Source organism: Oryctolagus cuniculus, chromosome 5, assembly GCF_051225735.1.
Source record: "Oryctolagus cuniculus isolate XC-2025 breed Fujian yellow rabbit chromosome 5, ASM5122573v1, whole genome shotgun sequence".
NCBI lineage: Eukaryota > Metazoa > Chordata > Mammalia > Lagomorpha > Leporidae > Oryctolagus > Oryctolagus cuniculus.
The window spans coordinates 9,884,642-9,912,464 of NC_142871.1; the positions used below are offsets into that span (position 1 = coordinate 9,884,642).

Genomic DNA, 27,823 nt, shown 5'->3' on the forward strand with positions numbered 1-27,823 from the left:
CATGTCAATCACTTGTCTATCACATCTTCAGAAAGCAAGAATCTCTCCTCAACCCACATAGTCCTCTGGCCAAAGCCTTTTCTTAATCAAGAAATTTCAAGAACAGCTGTCACGTGCCCTGTGTCCACTCCACCTATCACCCCTCTTCTACCCACAGCAGGCAATCTTTGCCCACATGCACCAGCGGTAGCTTGGCCAACAGTGCCAGCAGCCTCCTTACTGCCAGGCCCACGGCCTTGCTGGACCCCGCAGCTGCATGGGGCACCGCGCCTGCCTCCTCCGTCCGGAACACTCTCCTCCCTGGGTTTCCCCCGTGTGCCCTCTGCCGCCCACTTCCCCAGGCTTCCTTCTGGAGACAGGCCATGCTGTAAACGCCACGTTCCCCAGGCTTTCTCTCCTCCACTGCTCTGCACTTTCCTGGGGACATCCACTCTGACAGCTTCACAAGCCACCTTTATGCTGATGAATCTCAATTCTATTTGGCAACGCAAGTCTCCAGACTACATGTAACTTCCGCTAAGTCCCTATCTGCACACTCCAAAGGCACATGCAGCACACCCAGACCCAGAACTGCACCAGCATTGCCAACTAAGACCCGTTCCCTCGAGAGTTCCCCGGCATTGTAGCTGGACCGTCACCTGTCCACTGGCCCTAAAATGAAAACTCAAAGCTAGTCTCGACTCCTTCCTCACTCTCTTCACATCAAGGCAGACCTGAGAAATCTACTTCCTAAATTTTTGTAAAATCTGCTCCCTTCTCTCTATCTCAAGTGTGAGTTCCACAGTGCAAGCTCCCATCCACTTCAAAAGCTTCCTCCAGCCTCCACACGTGTGCCTTGCCTCTCTTCAATCCATCTTCTTCCCTTTAGCTAGAACGATCTTTCTACCATGCAAATCAATTAAAACCCTTGATTAAAACCCCTCAGTGCTTCCCACAGCTCCTAAAACGAAATCCAAGAGTGAGCCTGCATGCAACGGGTACCCAACACCTATTTGTTCACTAAATAAACTAAGTCCAAACATTAATAAATGCGGCTTCTAAGTAGGTTGACAACATATCCTAATCTTTCTAGGCCACTGCTGACTTGGTATAATTAATGTTGCCCTCTTTTATTCTACAAGGTATTCCAGTTTGAAAAACAAAATACTATTTGATCACCTGACCCTCAACAGCTCCATGGTTTTACTGAATCAGACTCACTGAGCTATTTTCAATTCTATGAGTGTGTCACACCTTTCTGCCCCGATCTCGGACCCTAACTTTCTTCTTTCTCCCCCTTACTAATCTTACATATCTTTCATCCCCAGTTTGGACTTTCCAGTGCTTTGTGAGAAGCGCTCTATGATCTCCAAAATCTGCGCTGTTCTGTCCTTCCCAAGGACCACCTGGGACACTGCCTTCTGTCGGTGTGGACACACCTGGGACACTGCCCCGCCTTCTCGTCAGTGTGGACACACCTGCACTCCCTGAACTGGAAGTTCTTTATCTTCTTTGGTCAGCACAGTACCTGACGTATCAGTCACACATTTTATTAAATGAAGTATTAGTCCGTTTATCACACAGCAGTATCTACCACCTAACATAGATCATTCTACTCATCCATTCATTGCCATTTCCAAATAAATTTAATCCTATCAGTTCACTTTTCAAGGTACACAAAGCACTATTTTCTTGAGATAAAAAAACTGCATTCAGTCTATTTTTATTGCCGATTTAAAAACCTGAAAGCTAATACTATAAAAAGTATTATGAAATGTTTAAATTTACAAACTAAGATTTTGCAATACAGCAATGCTTATTCTATGCATTTTAAAATTTTATTTGAAAAGCTAGATTGGAAGCAGAGCTGCTGGGACTTAAATTGGAACTTGAATATGGGATGCCAGCATCCCAAGCAGCAGTTTAACTTCCTGCTACAATGCCTGCCCCTCCACGCACTTTTAACATGTACTTGCTTATCTGAGAGGCAGGGACACTGGTGGGTGCAGAGGCAGGGGTGTGGGTGGGCAGGCTGCCATCGGCTGGTTCACTGCTCCAATCAGCCACAATGGAGGAGCTGGGCCAGGCTCGCTGGGGGCTGGCACTCAGTCTAGCTCTCCCACGTGAGTGGCAGGACCCAACTAGCTGAGCCATCACCGCGGCTCCCATGGTCTGCACTGGCAGAAAGCTGGAATTGGGAGCACAGCTGTAACTGAAACCCAGGCACCCCAATATGGTAGGTACACAAGCAGGTGTTGCAGCCTCATACTGTGGGGAGCAACCCGGACTAGACTGAGTTACTGGAATTAAGACTTATTCTATGCATCTGCTCTCCCACAATATGGCGCTGGGAGAGAAGTAAACAGCTTCTACCCAGCTGCCTCTCACCAACTTGACAAGCTGCAGGAGCCGCTCCTGATTGGAGAAGAGCAGCGTACTCGGCGTGTGGGCAGCCGAGTTGGGATTGGCAGAGGAGGACTATAAAGGAGGAGAGAGACGGCATGCACCAGGAACATCTAAGGGGAACATCTGAGGGAACACCTGTGCAGCCCCCGAGAGAGCTGGCCGGCGGTGTGCTGCTCCCCTGCGGAAGTGGGGAATGTGGCCAGGGGGAACCGCCCTTCCACGGAGGTGGAAGGGACAGTAGCCAACCCGGGAAGAACCAGCAGCAAACCTGGGGAGGGCCGAGCAGACAAAAGAACAGCGCAGGGTCCTGTGTCGTTCCTCCATGAAGACGGGGAGCGACATAATGGTGCCGTGACTCGGATATGAAGCCTAGGCAGGGTTTAGTGTCGTTCCTCCATGAAGAGGGGGAGCGACATAATGGTGCCGTGACTCGGATATGAAGCCTAGGCAGGGTTTAGTGTTGCTCCTCCACGAAGAGGGGGAGCGACACATACCAACTGGCAGCTGAACCTCCATGCCAAACACCCACCCCAATTCACACATTTGTTAATTACAGTTTTTCTCCATCTCTACCAGGGTTTGTGGGGACAATTTCTCCCACTACCGCCCCCCGCCTTTTCCTGTTGAAAGCCATCAGAGCCTGGACTCCTGCTTCAAGGAGAGCTATGCCCGACAGCTCAGACCAGAGGTTCTTTTATTTTTATTTTTATTTTTTTTATTTTTATTTTTGACAGGCAGAGTGGACAGTGAGAGAGAGAGACAGAGAGAAAGGTCTTCCTTTTGCCGTTGGTTCACCCTCCAATGGCCGCCGCGGCCGGAGCGCTGCGGCCGGCACACCACGCTGATCCGATGGCAGGAGCCAGGAGCCAGGTGCTTTTCCTGGTCTCCCATGGGGTGCAGGGCCCAAGCACTTGGGCCATCCTCCACTGCACTCCCTGGCCACAGCAGAGAGCTGGCCTGGAAGAGGGGCAACCGGGACAGAATCCGGCGCCCCGACCGGGACTAGAACCCGGTGTGCCGGCGCCGCTAGGCGGAGGATTAGCCTAGTGAGCCGCGGCGCCGGCCAGACCAGAGGTTCTTAAGGCTAATATAACCAGCAGGTAAAGCCGCCGCCTGCAGTGCCGGCATCCCATATGGGCACTGGATCAAGTCCCGGCTGCTCCACTTACAATCCAACTCTCTGCCATGGCCTGGGAAAGCAGTGGAAGATGGCCCAAGCCCTTGGTCTCCTGCACCCATGTGGGAGGCCCAGAAGAAGCTCTTGGTTCCTGGCTCCGGAGCGGCGAGCTCCGGCCATTGGGGCCAATCGGTGAGTGAACCAGTGGATGGAAGACCTCTATCCCTCTCTCTGCCTCTCCTTCTGTGTGTAACTCCGACTTTCAAATAAATAAGTCTTTAAAAAAAATGCATTCTTCATTTTTAAGTACAACAATTATGGTTAGGTGGTTTTTAAGTGTCTTTATTTTTAGAGATACACACTGAAGCACTTATGAAGTAATGTTTAAATTTGCTTTGAAATAAGGGAACGGAAAAACGGCGGAGGACTTGGTGTAAACGAAACTGGCCAGAAGCTGGTAACTGCCGAGGCTGTTGATGGGTGCATGGGGGTTCACTGTACTGTTCTTTGTCCATGTTTGAAATTTTTATAATTAGTTAAAAATTGAAACATGCCAAACTGTTTAAGTAATATCTTAAAAACTCAAAGAAATGGAATTTTTAAGCACAAGTTATATGAAATTCCAGTAATATGTATTTTTCCTACCAAAAAGATCGCTTAATGGAGCTAGGAAAGGCTAAGACTCCCTGACCTCCACCCTAAAGCAGGACGATGGGATTTGCTCTAAGCTCCTGGGAACACTCTGACCAAGTCCCTGTGTCCAGCCACTTCCTCACACTGCGGTCTCACCAGCCAACAGCAAGCAGAAACCCTAATCAGGAAAGGAATGTGGCAGGTCTAACCGACTGTGAATGTTCTCCTACCTGCCTGAAACAGCCCACCTACTGTCCAGGGGACACCAGTCAAGCTACCACGAGGACGCAGCCCAGCCAAGTGTTCCAGCTCAAAGGAGCCAATGGTCAATGTATTTACTGAGTGTATCCGCAGACATGCTCTGGAAACTTTATCGGCTAGATTATCAAATTCAGCATCAGAGTTTTTTTCCTTGAAACTTTTTTTCTAACCAATCTGACTCTCAGATAAGCATACAGAAGGATAATCAATCTATCTTGAAGCTCTTGCACTGACTGAAGTGGAGCCCAGGATTTTCGTGGTTTGACTAATTAGATACAATCAATTAAGTTTTAAGAAGGGATAAAACAAGATCTAATTCCAGTATCAAAGTGGACAGCACGTTAACTCCCTATGGTTAGCGTTGGCCAGTCAAGGCAAGTTTACAGAAAGGTCTGATGGAAGGAAGGAAAGTGGGGGAGTGTGGGGGGGAGGGGTTCGTGCTGCCAAACTGAGGCCAAAGCCCCTGTCATCTTCCAAGTGACCTGGCCCTGGAAGATGCTCTTCCTCTTCCCTTCGCTCACTCACTGCCTGCCACTCTGCAGTGCTCAAGGGCACGACCCACTGCTTTCCCAGGCCATCCCAGAGAGCTGGATCAGACGTGGAGCAGTGGGACTCGAACCAACAGATGGAGACCTCTTTCTGTCTCTCCCTCCGACTCTGCCTTTCAAAAAAAAAAAAAGGACACTGGCCCAAGGACGACGCTCTTTCCTTAGAGATCCCAATGACACGCGCCTTCCCTTCCCTCCCAGTGAGGCTCCCCGACCACGGCCCTCCGCACCTCTCCTCCACAGCCCGTCTTTCTGCTTTTGGTCTTGCTCACTAGCCATCTCCTCCACAGGAATGTGCCCTCCATCAGAGCAGGGAGTTCTGTTTGAAGGCAGGGATTTTTAAGTTTATTTTCTGGGGCAGCAGTTTGGGACAGTGGTCAAGCTACCCCTTGGGACATCTGCATCCCATATATCACAGCACCTGGTTCGAATGCTCGCTATTCTGCCTCCAATCCTACTTCCTGCTAATGCAACCCTGCATGCAGCAGGTGATGGCTCAGCACTTGAGTCCCTGCCACACATGTGTGAGATCTGGGTTGTGTTCTGGGCTCCTGGCTTCCACCTGGCCCAGGCCTGGCTTTTGCAGGAATTTAGGTAGTGAATCAGTGGACAGAAGATAGGGGTCAAGGTCTCTCCACCTTTCAAATAAAAATGAAAATAAAAATTTTTAAAAAGAATATGTCAAATACAAAAATTTATTTTCCTCAACACGTCAATGGTTTCTGAGCCAGAGCGGCTGCTTGACAAAATCACACAATGAACATAACTCAGTGATCCAATACTGTGGGGACCCAGTAGGATCTGCTGTGAACTTGGTGTGGAGATTTGCTGAATATATGTATGGTGCCATCTCACAGATGTCCCAGCAATGCAGCACTGTGGGGTGCAGGCATCCGAGGCAGTGTCTTGATCACTGCCCCAAATGCCCATCCCAATACCAATGTGTTTTTTTCTAAAATAGTTTATTCGTCTATATTTATTTGAAAGGCAAGGTGACAGAGAGAGGGAGCGAGAAACTACCTTTTCATTCACTGGTTCATTCCCTAAAGGCCTACAATAGCCAGGACTGACCCAACTCAAGGCCAGGAGCCGTTAACTCCATCGATGTCTCCCACATGGGCAGCAGGGACCTAAGTCCTTGAGTCATCACCTGCTGCCTCCCAGGGTGTGATTCGGCAGGAATGCCAGACTGCGAGCAGAGGCAGGACTCGAACCTCAGCACCCCTAAGTGGGATGTGGGGTCCCAAGTGGCGCCTTAAGCTGCTGCACCACACCTATTCCCAACGTGCTTTTAATATTACTCACACTTCTGTCTTCCAGGTTGCTGACAGCCTGCTATGTTTAGATGTGTAAAAGGTAATTTACCAGAACAAACAAGGCATACTTTATGGCAAAAGAATCAAATACAAATAGCCAGACACTCAGATTTGGGAAATTGGATTAAAGTTTCAGGTAAATAAGGAAAAGGAGGTAGAAAAGTTCATCACTTCAACAAGAATACCTTGAAATTAGAAAAACTTGGTTGTTCCCCAAATACAGTTAAGGTTTACCCTAGATCTTGGGGTCTAACAGAATCTAGTTATATAGAACACCACACCTAACCATTAATAGCCATTTCTTGCTATAAAGTCAGACACTTTGATAAGACCTTTGTGTAAAATTTTACTTAACTCCTGAGATAACTGATATAATTTTTAAAAGATTTATTTTATTTATTTAAAAGGCAGCAATGACAGGGGAGAGGGAGAGACAGAGGAATAGAAAGATGGTAGCAATGGCCAGGGCTGGGTCACTCTGGGTCTCCCATGTGGTTGGCAGAGGCATAAGCACTTAGGACATATTCCCAGGAGCATTAGTAGGGCGCTGGATCACAAACAGAGAAGCTGGGACTTGAACCAGTGTCTGATATGGGATGCCATGTAGCAGGCAGCAGCTTAACCCACTGTGCCACAACACGGGCCCCAACTTTATTTATTTTTTTAGCTTTTACATTTTTATTTATTTAAAAGATAGAGGGAGATCTTCAATCTACTGGTTCATTCCCCAAATACCCACAACAGCTGGGGCTGGGCCAGGCCAAAACCAGAAGCCCAGAACCCAAGCTAGATTTCCCACGCAGGTGGCAGGAACTCAACTACTTGAATCACCACCTGCTCCCTCCCAGGATGCACAGTAACAAGAAGCTGGAATGAGAAGTGGAGCCGGCACATGAACCCAGGCACACCAAAATGGGATGCAGCAACCCAAACTGCCTCCTAACCACCGTACCCAATGGCTGTCCCGAGACAAAACTTTCGAAAAACTTTTCCATTTTTTCTCAGTTTCACCAAGAACAGATGTTATTTTTTCCCCTTTCGTCTTTTTCTATTTTTCTCCTCGAGAGGGCTATGACAAGGCAGAACACAACAAAGTTGCTCTGGTTTCCCAAAGCCACGAGTATAAAGAGATCTCTCGACCCAGGCAGGAACCGTCTGTGAGAAACACTGCAAAGGAGAGGCAGAGTCTGGGCCCTGTCTCTCTACTCCCAGCCCCACATCCTGGAAAAGAGGAGCGGGGCTGCTGGAAACCTGCGGGAGTAGAGAGGCTAAAGTCAAGGGCACAGCCTGGAGACCACCTCCAGGTCCTTTCAGAATCCCAGGGAAACCTCCAAGACACAGGAGGAAAACACACACCACAGCTCCCTACTGCATCAGCACACAAAGTGTCTGAGCTCCCCCGTAAGCATGGAAGTCCTAAAACGGCTCCTACACCCTCAGGCCCACCAAGGACGTGCACAGAGAACCAACATCTGAGGGGTACAGACAAAAGAGCAAGCAAGCCCTCGCAGCTGCATGGAGAGGGAACTGGAGGGCAAGATGGGGTCCTGTGTAAATATCCCTACCCTCAAATCGTGCTTAACCCTGGGCAAGAGGCAGGGCTGGGAATTAGGATCACAGTGCCAACAGCTGCACTTGCACAGGACAGGGATATAACCTGCGGTAAATGGGTACAAAGGCGTCAAGCTCCGTTTTCTGGGAACCACCTAGACTGTGGTGTGGAATTCACACCTGAGTCCATTCCACAGCTGCAGACACTGAAGCGCAGGCAACTCCCCACAGCAATGTGGTTAAGCTGGACTGAGGTCTGATCACGCACCTTCTCTGTACAACACCAGCAGGACATGCAAATGCACGAACTTCACTATCAGGTAGAACTATTTTTTTTCATTCACTGTATTCCTAACAAAAATACAACAAAAGTTCTCTTTTCTTCTAAACATAAAATCCAAAGGAAGTCAAACACTAGTAAGAGAAATGGGCTTTCAGTAACAGCTGCAACGAATCAAGGAGGAGTGCCAATCACTTCAAAATTAACCTGCTAAATGCACACATTGCCCCTCCAACAAGTTACTTACACAACAGTGCAACTTACTAATACTTAATGCCCAAAAGGTACTAAGAAATCGTGGTATTTTTAAATGAATTTTCATGTTATTATTAACATGGCCTGTATACATTTTACCAGTGGTATTGCTAACGTGGAGAAGACACACAGTCTGTGAACAATGGCTGGCTGCTCCTTCCGGAGTCCCTGAAAACTCATTCAGCTACAAGTCCCTACTCTGGAATAAGCTCTGGGTACTGCAAACCAGGTACAGTATATAAAACACTCCAAAATGATGCTTGCCTGGACATCAAAAGGCACAGATGTTTCAATCCTTCCTCGGCCACAGGGACGCAGAGTGAGCCGGTCACAGAGACCACCTGCCTCCAGTGTGTCGTTCAGGGCTCCCTGGAGGGCGCCTGGTGTGATGAGTCCCAGGATAAAATCTCAGAGCACAACAGGGACACTGGACATTTGCACAATCTCTGAAATGCCCCTTCTGTCCCGCAAGCCCCGTCCCTGTGATTAAGAACTCACAAGGTACACAGGTTCTTATTTACTTAAACCCACTCCCTCACCCACACTACAAACTGGAAAAACAATCCTCTTCTACGTCATGATTGATGACCGTCAGAGTAATTGCCACTGGTTTTTATGAAACATTTCAAATTGGGGCCTCTTTAGTGACACAAACTCATTTTTATACTAAAGTTCCCAATAGCAGAGTGGAAGAAACTGGATTAGAGGGCCTCCCTTCTGACTGCAAAGGCTGTGCCATCACTGTCCGCTGCGAGAACTTCTACCACAGCAACCGTGACCCTTAACTGAAGATACTAAAGTGTCTTCCTCTATTAGGCTACACAAGCTTCAGGTAGGAAAGGTACCTTTATTTTTCACTACAGCAGAAGTGCTGGACAGACATTGCTTGAGGGGGAAAACCTTTACTTTGATTTTTGATGGCAAAGTGACATACTTCACATTTCCTGTAAATATCCCTTGATATAGTGTACAGTAACATTCAAATGTTAACCACAGAGAAAATCAGTATTCCTTCCGTAACTAATGAATGTGCTGTTTACGGCACCAACAAAACCCTGGGTGGTGTAAATGCCAACAAGGGCTGCAGAGCCAACCCTGCCCCTCATCTGGACACACCTAATTCCTGACAGTCCTGCAGGGATGGCTACAGCCGCTCCGCCACGAAGCTGTTTTCTAAAGCACACGCTGGCTGCCTCACGCGTACTCGGTCCTAGATGAGGAGTCAGCTTGATTACTCAGAGGCAGACTGATCTATCAATTTTTCCTCTGGTTTTAACAAACATTTGTCTCTGCCTCATTTAAGGTTTCTACGTGGGCAAACGGGAAATCAGAAACTTGAAATTCAAACTCATGAAAATTAGGTGCAGGTACTTTTTTACACAAATACCACAGATTATCTGAATTAAGAAAAATTTAAAAATAGGATTCTCTTTATCTGAATTATGAAATAACTTAAAAATAGGATTCTTTGACATGGCAATCCCCTACCCCACAGCTAGTTAAAAATTATTTTCACTACACACCCACTTTAGGAACACTGGAACAGGGCAAATAAATCTGGACTGATAACTGTGACCTATAATGAAACACAAATTTGTATGGCATGTGTTTCTGGCTAACTTAAAAAGTAATGGGAAAGGTATTAAGCAGCCACAATGACATCAGCATTATAATCCGGGATTCTAACAGTGTTGAGACATATGCTTGGTTAGGCTGAGTATCCTTATCCAAAATGCTTGAGGCAAGAGTGTTTTGGATTTCAGGTTTTTTTTATAATTTTGGAATATTTGCAGATACTGGGAATGCGACCCAAGTCTACATACAAATTCATTTATTTCATATACATTATACTCACAGCCTGACGGTCATTTAATACATTTTTAAATAATTCTGTGCATGAAAACAGTTTCATGATGTGGAATTATCCACTTGTAGTGTCATATTGAGGCTCCAAAAGTCCCGATTCTGGAGCATTCTGGATTTTGGATTTTGGATTAGGGATGCTCAACCTGTAATATAGATGACCAATCACCAAGACACTAAAATTGTGACAAGTATTCCAGACCACCTGACCTGTCTTTTGACTTTCAGCATCACCTGAACCCAGTTATATAGAGAGATCCTTGAAGCTAGACACAAGAAATCACCGCACATGGCTGTTCTACAGAGGCACAGAGGACAGACCCAGGTCCTTCTCTTCTCCCATTCTCCGCAACAGCAGCTCAGTGCGTGCTCACAGTGGCTCAGTGTATGGTCCCACGAGCAGCAGAAGTCAGCATCCCACGGGGACTGGTGGAAAGGCATGCTTGCAGGCCCAGCCCAGAACAACTGAGCCTGGAAACTCTGGGGCAGGGACCAGCAAAGTATGATCTACCACCACCCTGGTCCATGGAGCCCTAAAATTCTGGAAACACTACCCTCACTCTACACTGCTGATGCACGTCACTAAGAGTCCCGTTTCTCTCTCAGACAGAAGCTTATCACCATAGGGATAATCTTTCTTTACAGTACAGATTCCTAAAGAAACAGACAAGAGAGGAGTTTACAAAAATATTAATATTTTATAAAATATATACTTATATTAATATATTAGTGTGTTCATAATATTAATGCAATAAATAGATAATTAATATATTTACATTACTATATTACTATATTTACAATATTAATATTTTAGAAAGCCACCACCTGTCAATCTTACAATACACACTACTGACAGAGCTGTCTCTGCTTATCAAAAACAGGGCTGGTCTTAAAGGCTGAGACCTTCGCTTCTGGACCTTACCCATACAGGAGGGACACCAGAGCGGAAACGGCTGTACGTGCTATCAGAATCGGTCAGTTCTCTGTGTTTTCTGGTATCATCTCACTTAAACGATGACCAATCTATTCTAACCACAGAGCTCAGCAGCCTAGAAGCGACTGATGTTCGGGTTTGGGGCAAGGGGACGGGGGAGCCGGTTACCACGACACTGAATATGCTTCACTTACTGCTAATGGCAATCGAGGGTGAAGTCCGTCTCGGGCATCAACAACACGGCTGTAGGAGCCTGCTACTCAACTCCTGTCTCTCCGTTCTGAAGACTACAATCTCAGGAAGGTGTGGGGAGCACACAGCGGGTGGAAACTGCTCCCGACCCATGAGGGACCGGCCACGCTGCCTCTTCCGAGGGAGAGGCAACCTGTGACAGCTGACATCACAAATTTATTCCTAAAGCAGCATTTTTTAAGACCTTCAGGTTCAGTACTGGGTTGTTCAGCAAATATTTAGTTATTTCTTAGAAGCTAAACTTTTTTCTCCTCTGGAAGAGTTAGAAAATACGGTACTTAAAAAAGTAAATTTTAGGGGCAGGTGTTATACAGCGGGACACCTGTGTCCTGTATCAGAGTGCCTTAGTTCAAGTCCCAGCTATTCCGCTTCTGATCCAGCTTCTTGCTAATACATCCTGGGAAGGCAGCAAGAAGACGGCTCAGCGTGGGCCCCTGGCACTTACGCAGGGGACGTGGATGGGACCAGACTCTTGGATTACGCCTGGCCCAGCCCTGGCCGATGTGGGCATCTGGGGAGTAAGCCGGTGGATAGGAGATCCCTCTTTTGTCTTTCCGTCTGCCATTCTGTCTTTCAAGCACATGAAAATAAATAAACATTGCTTAAAAAACTTTTATAGTTTACAAAATATTTGTAATTAATCATTAGCATTTATCTATTGAAGCGCCACTTACTATTTAAACTATTAATTTAAAATCTTTTTTTTTTTGGACTTATAACTCAAAACAAGTTAACAGAAGATAAAATTTGGGAGTTTGCTAGTTAAAGACACCAAGTTTTTAAATTTTACAAAATGACCTTTTATTCCTTATTACAGAAGCAAAGAAATATGCACTACTCACAATCTTGAGGCTACAAAACATGCTAAAGAAACACGTTCCCAAGTACAGCCACCACGCTACAGATAAGCTCCATCCACACACATCCCCCCCTCCAAGCCCCTTTCTGCGGACGTGCGCGCTTGGCGCATTTTAGACAGCTTTGACACGGGCACTGATGTGTCCATGTCCGCTCTCCTAGGAGAATCCAGATCCTTACAGGCACACAGAGCACTGAAATGTCCGCTGAACCGAGCACTGGGAATCCAACCAGCAAGTCGGGACTTGCATGCCACCAAAATGAACTCTGTAAATGTATTTAAAGCTGCTGATGTCTGAACTAAGGGTTAAAACTTAGTCTGTGAATTAAACAAACAAACAAACAAAACCAGCCATTTCAAGACTCCGCCCTTTGAAAGCCTTGTGGACGTGAAAACCTGCGTCAGGTCCCAGAGCCCAGGAAAGCCTGCCCTCCACAGGGCCACTGTGCAATCCAGCGAGATGCTGAGGCAGGACAGCCTTCGCGGTGACACCCCGACACTGAGCACAGGTGCCGGCACTGAGCTCACTGGAGGGGCAATGCCAGTCCTGAATGAAAATGGGTGACGTCCCCAGAGTCAAGCTGCTTCTCCCCCTCTTTAACTTACTGAGGTCACACGGCTCTGAGTTAGTGAGCCACCACCTCTCCATCCGACTTCATGACTCCATTTTCAGATACCAAAAATAGCTTAGAAAAATTGAGTCAGAAGAGGATCCTTAAATCCTGTGCTTACAAGGCCTAAAAGTGATTAAGGAGAATGAAAGTTATTATGTTTTTAAGAATCAAGAGAAAAAGAAATACCAATTGGAAAGTTCTGAAATGCCCAGTTTGCAATGTGACAGCTTGACTGACGGTTTCGTTTCAATCAAAACGTCTCACAACTCTGCCCCCCAAAGACGTGCCCACCTTGTGCCCGCCACTTCACTCCCAGCAAGTCTGGCAGGCTAGGACCTGAGCCCCCGCAGGCTGCAACAACTCAGCACTGAACAAAAGACACACATGCACACACACACACTCAACATTCTGTAGAATACACCGCTGAGTCGGCACAAAAGGAAGAGGTCAGGAAGGAAGCAAAAGCAGAAATCCTGGGACAGGAAGATGTGCCCAAGCAGGATTTCACCCCAGGAGTCCCCCCACCCCCATCCAGCACTGCAGACCTGAGCTCTGGGACGGCTGGGGGCTGGGGAGGACAGAGATGAAGATCTCCACAAGCCGGGACTCCAGGAGGAGTCCAGATAAGGGTACAACAGGCATCCTGTTCAAGTCCCGCGGCTCTGCCTTCTTTCCAGCTCCCTGCTAACGCGCCTGGGAAAGCAGAGAGGATGGCCCCAGTGCTTGGGCCCCTGCGCCCATGTGGGAGGCTGGGTGGAGTTTCAGGCACCAGGCTCCAGCACCTGGTGGTGTGGCACAGCAGGCGTCTGGGAGTGTAGCCAGCGCTGCCAGTCCGCTGGTCGGAGTCAGCGTCCCAGCTGCTCCACTTCCTATGCAGCCTATGCACCCGGGAAAGCAGGGCCATTTGGAGAGTGAACAGCAGATGGAAGATTCTCTCTCTCTCCTCCTCCTCCCTCCCTGCCTCTGCCTCTCTGTCTCTCCCTCTCTATATATATCTTTCAAAATAAATCTCTAAAAAATAAATAAGGGCCAGTGCAGTGGTAGAGTGGGCTAAGCCTCTGCCTGGGGCACCAGCATCCCATAGGGGTGCCAGTTCTTGTCCTGGCTGCTCCTCTTCCGATCCAGCTCTCTGCTGTGGCCTGGGAAAGCAGTGGAGGATGGCACAAGTCCTTGGGCCCCTGCACCCACAAGGGAGACCTAGAAGCTGCTCCTGGCTCCTAGCTCCTGATCAGCTCAGTTCTAACCACTGCAGCCATCTGGGGAGTGAACCAGCCGATGAAAGACCTCTCCCTCTCTCTCTCTGCCTCTGCGTAACTCTGCCTTTCAAATAAATAAATAAATTTTTAAAAAGAGAGAGAGACAAACACCTTTAAATAAATAGAGAATGGGGAAGAGGCAACTATCAGGAAATAATAGTTAAGGGAGAACTTTTTAGAGCAGCACTCTCCAACACAATAGCCATTAGCCATTTGTGGCTACTTAAAAGCACAGTTCCTCAGTCATACTAACCCCATTTCACGTTCTTGTTAGCCTTCCAGGTGGCCTCCAGTTGGGCCTTCACAGATGTGGAGCGTTCCCACGGCCCCAGGAGCTCTGTGGAACTGCTCTGTGCCGGCACTCCCAAGGCATTCTCCCCAGATGCACGACCCAGCAAACCCCAAGCTGCCTAAAGAAAATCCACACAAGCTCATTCAACAGAGAAACTGCAACACACAGACACAGAGAAGGTCTTAACAACAAGCAGAGGCCGGCGCCGCGGCTCAATAGGCTAATCCTCCGCCTAGCGGCGCCGGCACACCGGGTTCTAGTCCCGGTCGGGGCGCCGGATTCTGTCCCGGTTGCCCCTCTTCCAGGCCAGCTCTCTGCTGTGGCCAGGGAGTGCAGTGGAGGATGGCCCAGGTGCTTGGGCCCTGCACCCCATGGGAGAGCAGGAAAAGCACCTGGCTCCTGGCTCCTGCCATCGGATCAGCGCGGTGCGCCGGCCGCAGCGCGCCGGCCGCGGCGGCCATTGGAGGGTGAACCAACGGCAAAAGGAAGACCTTTCTCTCTGTCTCTCTCTCTCTCACTGTCCACTCTGCCTGTCAAAAAAAAAAAAAAAAAAAAAAAAAAAAAAAAAAAAAAAAAAAAAACAACAAGCAGAGAGGGGAGCTGGACTCCCTACGCAGGAGAGAGTTCCATGGCTGGCTCCTGAGCACCCAGGCAAATCCCTTCATCGGCTGGGGAAGCTGCAATCACCCTGCGAGCTGACAGGCAGAAAACTGTCTTTCAAGAGGAGGGGCACAATATGTGTTCATAAAAGATTTAACAACAAGCCTTCCTTAATTACCTGTAAGTAGAAGGAAAACTGCCCAAGAAAGGACTGAAATACAAGAAAAAACGGTAAGCAAAGACATGGTAAATAAAAATGATTAAATCTAAACAAACATGATCAGTAACTGCTCAAAATATCAATGTGTAGTGGAAAACTCTAGGCAGTAACTGATTATACTGGGGCAGATGAGATCTTTAGGTCTCTTTATAACTTAGGAAAAGGGTAATGATATTAGGTAATTTCAAATGTTAACTTAGAAATTTAACTTGTTTATGATAACCAATGGCAAAAGAGGCCTTTAGCACAGACCTCCCAGAAAATTGGGGGAAAGGCTCAAACAATCTGTAAGATGATGGAGAGAAATGCAAATTTATCAGTAAAAAAGCACCGGCAGACGAAACTCTCTAGCCACAAAGTCTGCCAGGTTGGATCAAAAGGCAAAATTCAGCAATAGACTTCTATATACCGGGCAGATATTTGTATTTACCAAAAGCAAGCTAGAGAAATCACACTAGACAAAATAGTCTTTCAGGAAAAAAGTACATTACCATAGATAAAGAGGCTCACCTCATAATGACAAAAACTTTAATTCACTTGAAAGGTGATACTAATTCTAAACTTAGAGAATTTTTTTTAAACCACCGTCTTTAACGTCTTCATCAAGTAAAGATCAGCTACATACAAGATCAAAGAAAAGAAAGCAGTAAGGCTATAGGTGGGGACAGCTTATCTAATATACCCAATCCAATGGAAACTGAGGGTATTTAAAAAGGTTTAAGGGAAACTGAATTATAAGGTAAGTTTATTTTGATGCAAAAATTTCTGGATATCCACACACAGTTTGTTCATGACGCACATCTTCCATGAACGTCAGGAGCCCTCATATACAGAATACACACATCATTCTTTTGTGCACAGGTATAGCACTTATCAAAGGTGGCTGTGTGCTGGGTATAAAGTCAATCTCCATGGAATTCCAGGGACACTACTAGTTATTAACCAGATTCCCTGATCACAATGCAATCCAGTCAGAAATTATTAACAAAAAAATAAACAGAGGTGCTGGCGGTGTGGGACAGCAGGCGCCCAGGAGTGCTGCCAGTCTGTTGGTTGGAGTCAGAGTCCCAGCTGCTCCACTTCCTGCTAATGTGCCTGGGAAAGCAGCGGAAGATGGCCTACATCCTTGGGCCTCTGCACCCACATGGGAGACTCGGATGAAGCTCCTGGCTTCAGCCTGGCCCAGCCCTGGCTCTTGCAGCCATTTGGGGAATGAACCAGCAGATGGAAGATCCCTCTGTCTTTCCCTTACTCTCTCTCTACCTTTTAAATAACTAATATATAAATCTTTAAAAAAAATGCTAATACCAAAGTTGCAGATCTAAAGTTTTCAGTGCACATGTATACTAGAAAATACTTTTATTAAAATATACAACCACAGGAATTAAAGCATACATCTGAAGAGTGGGAACTTTCTCTATCTGGGAATAAGTGGGTTGCTTATCTTCCTGGAACATCTTTTTGCTCTTTCTCCCTGGTCACTGAGCTACCAAGGCGAACAAACACTGCCCCAGCCTCCTGGGGCTGACAGCATCCTAAAGGAGACAGAGTTGGTTACAGAACAAAGGCAGCTGGGACAAATGATGTGACCCCTGAACAAGCGCCAGGGAGACTAGAAATGGCTTTTCTGAGGAGCGATGCTTTGCGCGAAGACCTCACAGGTACAAGAAGGCTCCTGGACAAGAAGACAGGGAGCAGCATCCCAGGAAGGAAAGAACAGCGTATACAAAGCTGCAAAGTGTTAACAAGCTGGGACACAAGGAAAATGCGAATTTTCGGATGCTCAACATAAAAAGAGCATAGCAGAAAATCCTACAAAATTTTCATGCCTCCTAATCTATTCTTTTTTAAAAAATTTATTTATTTGAAAGGCACAGTAAGAGAGAGAGACAGAGAGAGACAAAGAAAAAGAATCTTCTAGGGGGCCAGTGCTGTGTGGCACAGCGGTTTGAAGCCCCCGTCTGCAGGGCCAGCATCCCATATGGACACCAGTTCAAGTCCCGGCTGCTCCACTTCTGATCCAGCTCCCTGCTGATGTCCTGGGAAAGCAGTGGAAGATGGCCCAAGTCCTTGGGCCCTTGCACCTGCGTGGGGGATCCAGAAGCTCCGGGCTTCTGCCTTTGGACTGGCCCAGCTCTGGCTGTTGCAGCCATCTGGGGCATAAACCAGCAGATCGAAGCGCGCTCGCTCGCTCGCTCTCTCTGTTTTTTAAAGGTTTATTTATTTGAAAGTCAAAGTTATACAAAGAGAAGAGAGGTAGAGAAAGGGAGGTCTTCCATCCGTTGGTTCACTTCCCAATTGTCCGCGATGGCCAGAGCTGCTCTGATCTAAAGCCAGGAGCCAGGGGCTTCTTCCAGGTCTCCCACTCGGGTGCAGGGGCCCAAGGACTTGTGCCATCTTCTACTACTTTCCCAAGCCACAGCAGAGAGCTGCATTGGAAGTGGAGCAGCCAGGACTCGAACTGGCGCCCATATGGGATGCCGGCACTGCAGACAGCTGGCTGCTTTACCCGCTACTCCACAGCTCCGGCCCCTGTAATTCTGCCTTTAAAATAAATTAAATAAATCTTAAAAACAAAATCTTCCATTTGCTCCCCAAATGACTGGGACTGGGCCAGGCTGAAGCCAGAAGCCCGGAACTCCATCAGGGACTCCTACCATGGGTGGCAGGGGCCGTCACCCACTGCCTTCCCAGGTGCACTAGCAGGAGCCGGATGGGAAACGCAGCAGCCGGGACTCAGACCTTCAGACCGGCACTGGATATGGGATGCTAGCGTCCTCACAGCAGCCTCTCCTGTGCCACAAAGCTGGCCCCCAGCCCTCCTCTAATAAGAAACTGTTCCACCTTTCTATCCTCACAGAATGTTTCTTTGGCTGTACAAATACTGTATATTTTACTTGAGACACTTAAAAATATTAGATACACAAAACTGAATAGTCAGCGTTTTCCATCTTGTTTTAAGAGACTAAAAATCAACTTAAATTCTTATTTAAGATTTACTTTATTTAGACGGACAGAGATGGATCATCCCTTTGCTGGCTCACTCCCCAGATGCCCCAACAGCCAGGGCTGGGCCGGAGCGAAGCCAGGGGCCAGGAGCTCCTCCAGGTCTCCACACGCGTGCTGGAGTGCAGCACCTGTGTCACCTTCTGCTGCTTTCCCAGGCGCGTTAGAAGGGAGCTGGTCACCCGCTACCCCACAATGCTGGCCCCTCAACTTTAACCTTTAAGACCCTTTAGGATTAAAGACTCTTCCATTATTTCCATTTTCTTTTTTTCAAATAACGAAGCTTTTGCTCAGGAGACACCAAGCATGTCTTTTCTAAAAGGCGCTCACTAACCTATACCCCAGAACAGTCCTCAGCAGCTCACTCACTTCCTCCAATGTTTTCAACATTTTACGCGAGCTTCATTCAACAGACAAGATGTACAACACATGCATATAACCTCAGATACTGACGCTGGAAAGAAAAGTTTAAAAAAAAAAAAAGGCACTAGGAATTCCTAGAATCTTATTATAACGGCCACTCCTAAAAGTGAATAGGTAAGCACAAAAGGATCCAAATTAGAAACCAAGGTCAGGGGCTGGTACTGTGGCACAGCAGGTGAACGCCCTGGCCTGAAACACCAGCATCCCAGATGGGCACCGGTTCAAGTCCTGGCTGCTCCACTTCTGATCCAGCTCTCTGCTATGGCCTGGGAAGGCAGCAGAAGATGGCCCAAGTCCTCAGCCCCCTGCACCCATGTGGGAGACCCAGAAGAAGCCCCTGGCTCCTGGCTTCGGATTGACACAGCTCTGGCCCTTGCAGCCATCTGGGAAGTGAACCAGCAGATGGAAGACCTCTCTTTCTTTCTCTACCTCTCTCTGTAACTCTTTCAAATAAATAAAATAAATCTTAAAAAAAAAAAAAAGAAATCAAGGTTAACTTTAACATAGAAATTACAACTAAGTTATACAGACACAGCTCAACTTCCATTAACTGTTTTCTTCATGTACCTTTTGACATATACAGGAAAAATATCTTAATTTCTTTTGATGCTTTAACTACAAGTATATGACAAAATGTTCAAGGAAAACAATTAAAATGCTTTAGTGGTGAAAAATGTAGAAATTCACACATAGAGGGGTTCATGGAAAATGCATACTATGAAAAAAACTATGCATGGATTTCAATATCTTTTAATTCCGTTTCCCACACTTTTTGAAGTATACCCATAAAACTTACTCAAATTTACCATAGGTCTATGTCAAAATATAACCTTTAGGGTTTTCCTGTAGAGGTTAAGACAAAAACACATTAGCTTTTCATGATATCTGTTAAATGAGATATGACTGGACTCAAAATGGTAAATTCAGCATTCTGCTGGTAGAGATTCGAAAAAATCCCAATAATCCCTTTAAAGTGTGCAGGTACTGATTAACTCTCTTCAGCCCAATGGAAGTCCTCCTAAAAGATGACTTCTATTTTTCTTCTATTGTGTTTATACCAATGGAATTTTTAAAAATCAAGATAGTCCAGAAAAACTGCACCTTCAAAGAAACATGTAAGAACAATACATACAAAAAGTTTCTCTGAAGAGAACTAGAGCCCTTCTCTGCTAAGTTCAAAAGGAAATGCAACACCACCAGGTACTCAAACACTGAGTTCATTCTCATCATTGCATAGTGACAGCATGCAGGTCGCTGGCATCTAAGACTTCATCAGAGGTTAGTGTTTACTGCATACTGAGTACACGCTCCCCACCTACCCAGTAGAGAAGGGGAAGTGGGAAGGGTGGGGGGATTTGTATCGTGGACACAACAGGGACAATCTGCTTCTGTGGACAATGAAGAATGAGGCTCTGGCTGGACCCGAGAACCACCAGGAATTAGGAAAACCAGAAACTAAGGAAGGGGCCTCTTTCCTGAGGGCTGCCTTGCTCTTCTTTCTCTTAAAATGGCAAGTCTGTCCCAATGTAAACATGGAAATGGGGGCCTTGTGGAACCGGGCTTAGAAAACTGAATGCCAGAAAGACCGGAATTCGCCTTCAGAGTAGGGCAGATAACAAAGCAGAAGGTGCTTACACATCCTAGGGCTTGTGTTGAGTGAACCAAGCACAAGAACCACTGGCCTGGGGCCGGCGCCGTGGCGCAGTGGGCCAAAGCCCCAGACTGCAGCACCAGCATCCCATGTGGACATCGGTTCGGGTCCCAGCTGCTCCATTTCCAATCCAACTCTCTGCTGTGGCCTAGGGAAGCAGCAGCAGATGGCCCAAGTCCCTGAGCCCCTGCACCCACGTGGGGGACCCGAAAGAAGCTCTTGGCTTTGGATCAGCTCAGCTGTGGCCAGAGTGAACCAGTGGATGGAAGATCTTTCTCTCTGCCTTTCTGTAGCTCTGCCTTTCATATATATAATCAATCTTTAAAATAATAATAAAAAACACTGTCCTTTCCAATTTTATGAAAAAAAAAATCAAGTTCAGGCCTAGTTACCAAAAAAATTTTCATCGCGTGTACCTGCATTAGTCCCTAAGCTGTGCCAGTCACAGGCTGCTTTGAAATTGGCAAGACAGTGAGTGTGTAACAGGACGTGTCACTGGTAATTTCTGAAATGCTTGGCAACAAACTTCAGAATCACATTTCCTTAGTTCTGGACTTAAATTTTATTTTAAGAAGGTCAACACAAAATCAGTACATGTCAAAAAGGTGGCAAGTTCTATCACGTCTAATGAAGCCAGCATAGTCAATCACATATTGACAAGAAGGCAATGATTTCCGGCAAGGACAGCCCTGGATGGATTCTGGGCACGTTCATCAACAGGTTGGAAAGGCGATCAGACAATTCCGATCTTTCAAAGGGATTTCAAACTCCCTATCACGTCCTGGAATTATCCCTCCTACTTAAAAACCGCCACCAACAATAACAAAAATGGAAGGTGTTCACCCACCCAAAAGGGGCTTTGGGAGGCTCAAAAAATACATGTGGAAAAGGGTGCTGTTTAACGAAGTGCCATTACAAAATCCACGCGGAAGGAAACCCACTGCCCACACCAGCTCGGGGTGGAAGCCCCTGCCCCGTCCTCTGGCTGCGCCCCTGGCTCTCCCCGTGACCACATCAAGTGTCCACACCAACGAACTCCCGAATGCGCCCAGGAAAGCAGGGAGGGGGGTCTCGGCTTTTGCAGACTCAGGTGGCAAAGGGTGCCTGCTAATCTCACAAACCAGACCGTAGAAGCAGCAAACCACCACTCCTGGCTCATCACCAGGCAGGAGTCAAAGTTCCATCACGTAACTCGGGCCTGGGCCTTTTTTTTTTTTTTTTTTTTTTTCAAGCAAACACGTAATCGAAAGCGTACTCATTTCCCTCTTGCTGTTTTACTCAGACTGGCAACACCATTCAACATGAAAAAAGCAGCAAACCCGACGAAAAACACTCCGAAGTGAAGGCGGCGGGAGCGCCGGGGCTCCCCTCCAGGGATTTAAAGCACCGCGTCCTGCCGGGCTGGGGTTCGGGTCCCCACACCGCCCCGGGCGTCCAGGGGCCACCGTCCGGCCGAGGGAGGGAGGTGGAGGAGCCGCCGGACACCACGCAGCGCCGGTCGCCTGCGGACCGAGCGGCCTCCCGGGACCTCCGGGGCTGCGGGAACTTTAGGTCCCCGGCGCGCCCGCCTGCAGCCCCCGCTCAGGTGCGAACTTTGCAAACCGCCCGCAGCCCGGGGTCCCGCACCCACCCGGGGTCTCGACCCGCCCCAGGCCCGAGTCAGTCCCCGACGCCCGCCCTCCGCACCAGCCCGGCCGCCCGTGCTCCCGGCCCTCCGGCACCCACGGCCACAGGGGGCTGGCTGGGCCGCGGGCCGGCCGGGGGACCCCACGGAGAGCGCTGGAGGCCGCCGTCGGCCTTCGCGGCGCCCCCGGGACGGACCCTCCCGGCGCCGAGCGGCCGGCGGGGCCTGGGCCGCGCGCCCCTCACCTTGGTGGCCATGGCGGGCGGCTCCCCCGGCCCGGGACGGCCGGCTCGTTTCCCGCGCCGCGGCTGGTCGGCCCGAAGTCGGGCAGGCGAGGGCGGCGGCTACGGCGGCGGCGGCGGCGGCGGCGGCTCCGCCTCAGCCCTGCTCTCGCGCTCAGGCCCCGCCGCTGGCGCTGGGCGACTCCCGCCGCCGCCCGCTCCTGCAGTTCCTGAAAGTCCCCGGCTGCGCGGCCCCCGCCCCTGCCGGCCAAGCCTCCCATGGACCGCGGCGTGCGCGGCGCGGCCGGCGGAAGCGCGCCCGGGGCCCGCGGCCGCGGCCCGGCCTCTCGGCGCACTGGCCGCCCCCGCGCCGAGCCCCCGCCCCGGGCGGCCGCCGCCGCCGCCGCCGCCTTCTGTCCGAGGCTGGGGTCGGGTGCGGAGCCCGGGTCGCGGCCCCCAGCGGCGCCCCCATGGCCGCCCCGCGTGTGGTAGAGACAGGAGCCGCACTGGGGAGCGCCCCGCCGAGGGAGCCGAGCCCCGGCCCCTGCACACACGCCGGCCCCGCGGCTTCCCCGTGCGTGAGGCGGGAGGGCGGCCACACGAACTCTCGACGCGCCCCGGCAGGACCGGAGTCGCCCGCCCGGGGTCTCTGCGCCACTGTGGGGTCGCTTGTGCTCAGGGCCGAGGCCCAGGGGTGCCACACACACGCACACGCACACGCGCGCGGCGAGGCGAGGAGCTGAGCAATGGCTTCCAGCGCCCGCCCGGCTTCCCTCAGGCGGCGGTCCCGGCCGGGCCGGGAGGCCGGGGCACTTACTCCCGATCCGTCCCATTAGCCTCCTTCTCGCGAAGTTTAAAAAGGCCCCAGGACCCCAGAGGGTTGGTGAAATGGAGATGAGAGCGCTGAAAATTTTCCCTCTTTTCTCCAGAGTTGGGTCTGCGGGTTTTGTTCATAAACAAACGACTTAGGTGGAGCAAGATTTTTGACTCAAGAACAAGACAAGCCTGGGGCGTATACCTTTATTGGGAGAAGGTTGTATTTTGGTTTTGTTATCAGGGATGTGTTTGTTGAAAAAGAACCATCAGATCAGCGTTATTAGGCTAGGGGAATAGAATCTCGAGGTAATGTGAAATTTGTGTCTGCTCCTAACTGCTGTGTTCGACCTCGGGAGACTTCACTTAGCCGCGGTCAGTCATGGTGTGTACCTGTGCTACAGAATGGGCTGTCAGTCTCTTCGTTGAGCTCACTGTCGAAGCCCTAGTCATAATTTTCATAAAAAGGTGTGGTTTTTTAAAGATTTATTTATTATTTGAAAGGCAGAGTTAACAGAGAAATAGAGGGAGAGAGCCAGAGAGAGAGAGGTCTTCCATCTGCAGGTTCACTCTCCAAATGGCTGCAACGGCCCGCAGCTGTGCCGATCCAAAGCCAGGAGCCAGGAGCTTCCTCTGGGTCTCCCACGTGGGTGCAGGGGCCCAAGCACTTGGGCCATCTTCTACTGCTTTCCCAGGCCACAGCAGAGAGCCGGATCAGAAGTGGAACAGCCGGGTCTACCCGTTATGCCACAGCACCGCCCCCCCAAACATTGAAATTTGAAAATGACATAACACAGCTGGGAATTCTGATTGTTACAAGTAAAAAAGATATTCATCAACAAGCATTGTTCTGTAATAACCCCAAACGGAAAGCAAACTGTGTTTGCTCATAGGACTATGTCAATAAATAAGGCGCATCATACAAACCAAATCCTAGGCAGTCCATAAGAAAACAATGGCCAGTGTTGCGGTACGACTCCAGAATCCCATTTGAGCACCGGTTTGAGTCTCAGTTGCTCCACTTCCTATCCAACTCCCTGCTAATACACCTGAGAGGCAACAAATGATGGTTAGGATTCTTAGGTCACTGCCACCCATGTGGGAGATCTGGATGGAGTTCTGGGCTTCTGGTTTCAGCCTAGTGCACCCTTGGCTGTTGTGGCCATTTGAGGAGCAAACCAGTGGATGGAAAATCTCTGTCTCTCCCTTTTTCCCTGTCACTCTGCCTTTCAGTGAAATAAATAAATCTTTTTAAAAAGATTTAGGGGTGATTTAAAGTTTATAAGAGGATGTACATAGGTAATATACAAGTACTGTATCATTTTATTTTTAATTTTTAAAAAATATTTACTTATTTAGAATGCAAAGTTACCTAGAAAGAGAGATAGATTTTCCATCTGCTGGTTCACTCCCCAGATGGCTGCAACAGCCAGTACTGGGCCAGACTGAAGCCAGGAGCTTCTTCTAGGTCTCTCACATGGGTCCAGGGGCGCAGGGATTTGAGCCATCTTCCACTGCTTTCCCAGGCCATCAGCAGGGAGCTGGATCAGAAGTGGAGCAGCCGGGACTCAAACTGTCACGTATATAGGGTGGTGGCATCATAGACTTCAGCTTTACCTGCTATGCCACAATGCCAGCCCCTGATAATCATTTTTTACTTATTTGGAAAGAGGGAGAGATCTTCATTTGCCACTTTACTCCCCGGATGAGCACAACAGCTAGGGTCAGGTCAAACCCAGGAGCCTGGAACTCAGTCTGCGTTTTCCACAAGGGTAGCAGGGACCCAAGTACTTGAGTGATCTGAATTTAATGGGGTGGAAGTATATCTCAGGGTGGCCTTGAAAATAGTTTGTATAGAAAGGTGGGCAGGTACCTCTCCAATAACAGTGAATATATTCAGTTCTCACCTTAGAGCAAATACTGTTATAGGTGTCGGAGATGAAAGTTCCTGATCCCTTAGAATTTACAATCTGTAGGGGGTGGGGGGAGACAATAAGCTTGAAACAAATATGTGTCAGGTGCTTTAATATGTGCTAGAGGGTTAGCCTTACAGGAATAAAGACAAGTGGGACAGGTTATTTAACAAGGCATTCTCTTGGTGGTAGATTAGCTGGGTATATATATTCATATGCAAGTGTATGGGTTTTTATTTAGTTTGTTTTGGTTGGTTGGCTACTTGGTTTCGATTTTTATCCCATTTTGACTAAGTCGCTGCTTTCTGTCCACTGCCTGGGAGATATACAACCATGAATAGTAATAGGACATGGGGTCAAGATCCAGAAATCTGGGCTGGCGCTGTGGTGTAGCAGGTAAAGCCACCACCTGCAGTGCCAGCATCCCATATGGGTGCTGGTTCAAGTCCTGGCTGCTGCACTTCTGATCCAGCTCTCTGCTATGGCCTGAGAAAGCAGTAGAAGATGGATGACCCAAGTGCTTGGGCCCCTGTATCCGCTTGGGAGACCTGGAGGAAGCTCCTGGCTCCTGGCTTTGGATTGGCTCAGCTCTGGGCCATTGCAGCCGTTTGAGGAATGAACTAGCAAATGGAAAATTTCTCTCTCTCTTTCCCTCTCTCTCTCTCTCTCTCTGCCTCTGCCTCTCTGTAGCTCTGCCTTTCAGATAAACAAATAAATCTTTTTAAAAAATCTAAAAATGTAATAGGAACCTGATTGCTGGACCTGAGCAGCCCAGGAAGGGATGGTAGACATGGGCAGGAAGAGAATGGTGCCTGTGAAGCTCACAGGTGGTGAAAGGAACACAGGGCAGACAGGGTAAACTGGGACAGAGATTGTTTGTTCTTGGGACTTAGACTGTTTGCCAGTTGGGCAAGTCCTGACTCCCAGAAGGAAGGTTGAGATGAGTGCAGTGCTATGGTTTAGATATTAGTTTGGGTGTCTCCTAGCCCATGTTTTAAGGGCTTGGCCTCCAGGATAGAGCTACTGGGGATTGGCAGAATATTTAGATAGTAGGGCCTAGTGGGAGGTCCTTAGATTACTGGGGGCATGCTGTCCGGGGTAGTTCTCATGGGAGTGTTATTACAAAAGCCCGAGTTTGGGCCCAGCCACTCTCTCTGCTCCCTGGCTAGCCATGGGATCCTTCCTCCACCATCTACAACTCTCAACAGGTCCCAGCCAACAGGGCTGCCCAACCTTGGAGTTGAACCTCCTAACTAAATAAGCATTTTTGTTTGTTTATTTCTAAAGTTAGTTTCCTCCAGTATTTATTTCATTATAGTGATGAAAAACTGGTTAATGCAGGCAATAATGATAAGATTGACTCACCAAATGAGCTTCCAGCTTGCAGGATCCCTGATGCCGCTGACTTCTTGCCCTAAGGTATCACTGTAATTCTCTACCCCTTATGGACAGATCCCAGTGTGATTCCTCAGAAACGTATTTACATTCAGTGCTTGGGCACAGAGAAGTGAATAGCACTGGGAACAATAGTTGGGTAGGAAGGACATTTTGCCAGCTCATGTGTCGTTGCTCAAGTCTTTAGCTGTAGAGTATTATTTATAAAGCTAAAAGTTCATATAACCGGCTAGCCTGTGAAAACACACCCTCCCATATTCCTTCTTCGAGGAAGGCAACTCCAATGACAGCATTTGCTGAACTTGAGTGGGGGGGATTTGCCTTTACGGCCATGCTTTAGAGCTGCCCACATCCTCTGTCCTTGGGAGTCCTGCTCCTCTGCAGGGTTTTAATCAGAACGGTCCCCAGGGCTGACTGCTGCATGAGCAGTGGCTCAGGTCCTGGAGGTGGACAGTGCTTAGCTTGAAATTCATGTCTGTTGCTTACCGACTGCATGAACTTGAGCAGATTATTTAATCATTTTTATCTCAGACTTATGTGATAAGTTTATTTTGGTGCAAAAATTTTTAAATGCATGCATAGTTTTATAGTATGCATTTTCCATAAACGTTTTGAAGCTCGCTTGTGTGTGTGTATGTATATGTGTGTGTGTGTATGTGTGTGTATGTGTATAAATATCTCACCACCGTCAGATTCCTGTTTTATAAACCTCAGCCAGTTTGCTTCACTGCTTGAAGAAGAAGCTATCATGCTGCTCATTTGGAGCCCTCACTTCCAGTTTAATCTTGATCTTTGGTACCAGCTTCTACGTTAGCCTGTCAGAGCTGCTGTAAGAGAATACTATAGACTAGGCAGGTTATAAATAACAAACATTTATGTCCCATAGGTTTTTTTGGAGGCTGAGAAATTTAGGATCAATCTCTGGTTGTTTCGATGTCTGGTGAGAGCCTGTTTCCTGGTTCTTTTGTGGCTATCTTCTCTCCATGTCCTCACCTGGCAGATGGGTAGGGGTCTCTCCGGGGGCCCCTTTTTTAAGGGCACTAATCCCACTTATGTAGGCAGTGCCCTTGTGACTAAACACCTGCATAGCAAAGGTCCCACCTCCAAATCCTGTCGCACTGGGAGTTAGGATTTCAGCAGGTGAAACTCAGAGGCATGCACCATTCAGGCTGTAGCAAGAAGCTCCTGCCCCGAGATCATCCTGAAGTGTCAACAGAACAGCTCTTACCAGGAGGAGCATGCTATTCCTGGCAGGCGCTAGTATTTTTAAAATCTGTGCAGGTGGGGGCTTCCCTCTGGGTGCCAACAGCTTACCACAGGTCTCGGTTCTCTATCGAGGTGCCTGATAGGCTCTTGCACGAAGATTACCGTGCACTTATTCTCCACATCAGGCCCTGTGTTTGCTCACTCCCCAGGCGTTCATTCTCTTCCCATCCATTCTTCTCTCTCTTCATCACTTTCTGTCCTTGACCTTGCCGTGTTCCCTTTCAGTCTTTTGCTATCAGTCTCTTCTCTAATGTGTCTAGCATCTCTATTCCAGT

At 48.4% G+C, this 27,823-nt stretch overlaps 1 protein-coding gene across 5 annotated transcripts in view; it reads right to left on the reverse strand.

The window, feature by feature from the left end:
• Positions 1-23,150, reverse strand: part of SNX9 (sorting nexin 9) — a 105,700-nt gene extending 82,550 nt beyond the window's left edge. For 2 of the 5 annotated variants that reach the window (XM_051854205.3, XM_089333590.1), the window contains exon 1: positions 22,186-22,903. In XM_051854205.3, the coding sequence (XP_051710165.3) occupies positions 22,186-22,197 (12 nt within the window). In that variant the 5' untranslated portion in view covers positions 22,198-22,903. Of the gene's footprint in view, positions 1-5,174; positions 7,159-22,185; positions 22,904-22,978 lie in introns of those variants that run through there. The other 3 variants (XM_089333591.1, XM_070073337.2, XM_089333592.1) reach the window with 3 other exon arrangements.
• Between the last annotated feature and the right edge of the window lie 4,673 nt (positions 23,151-27,823).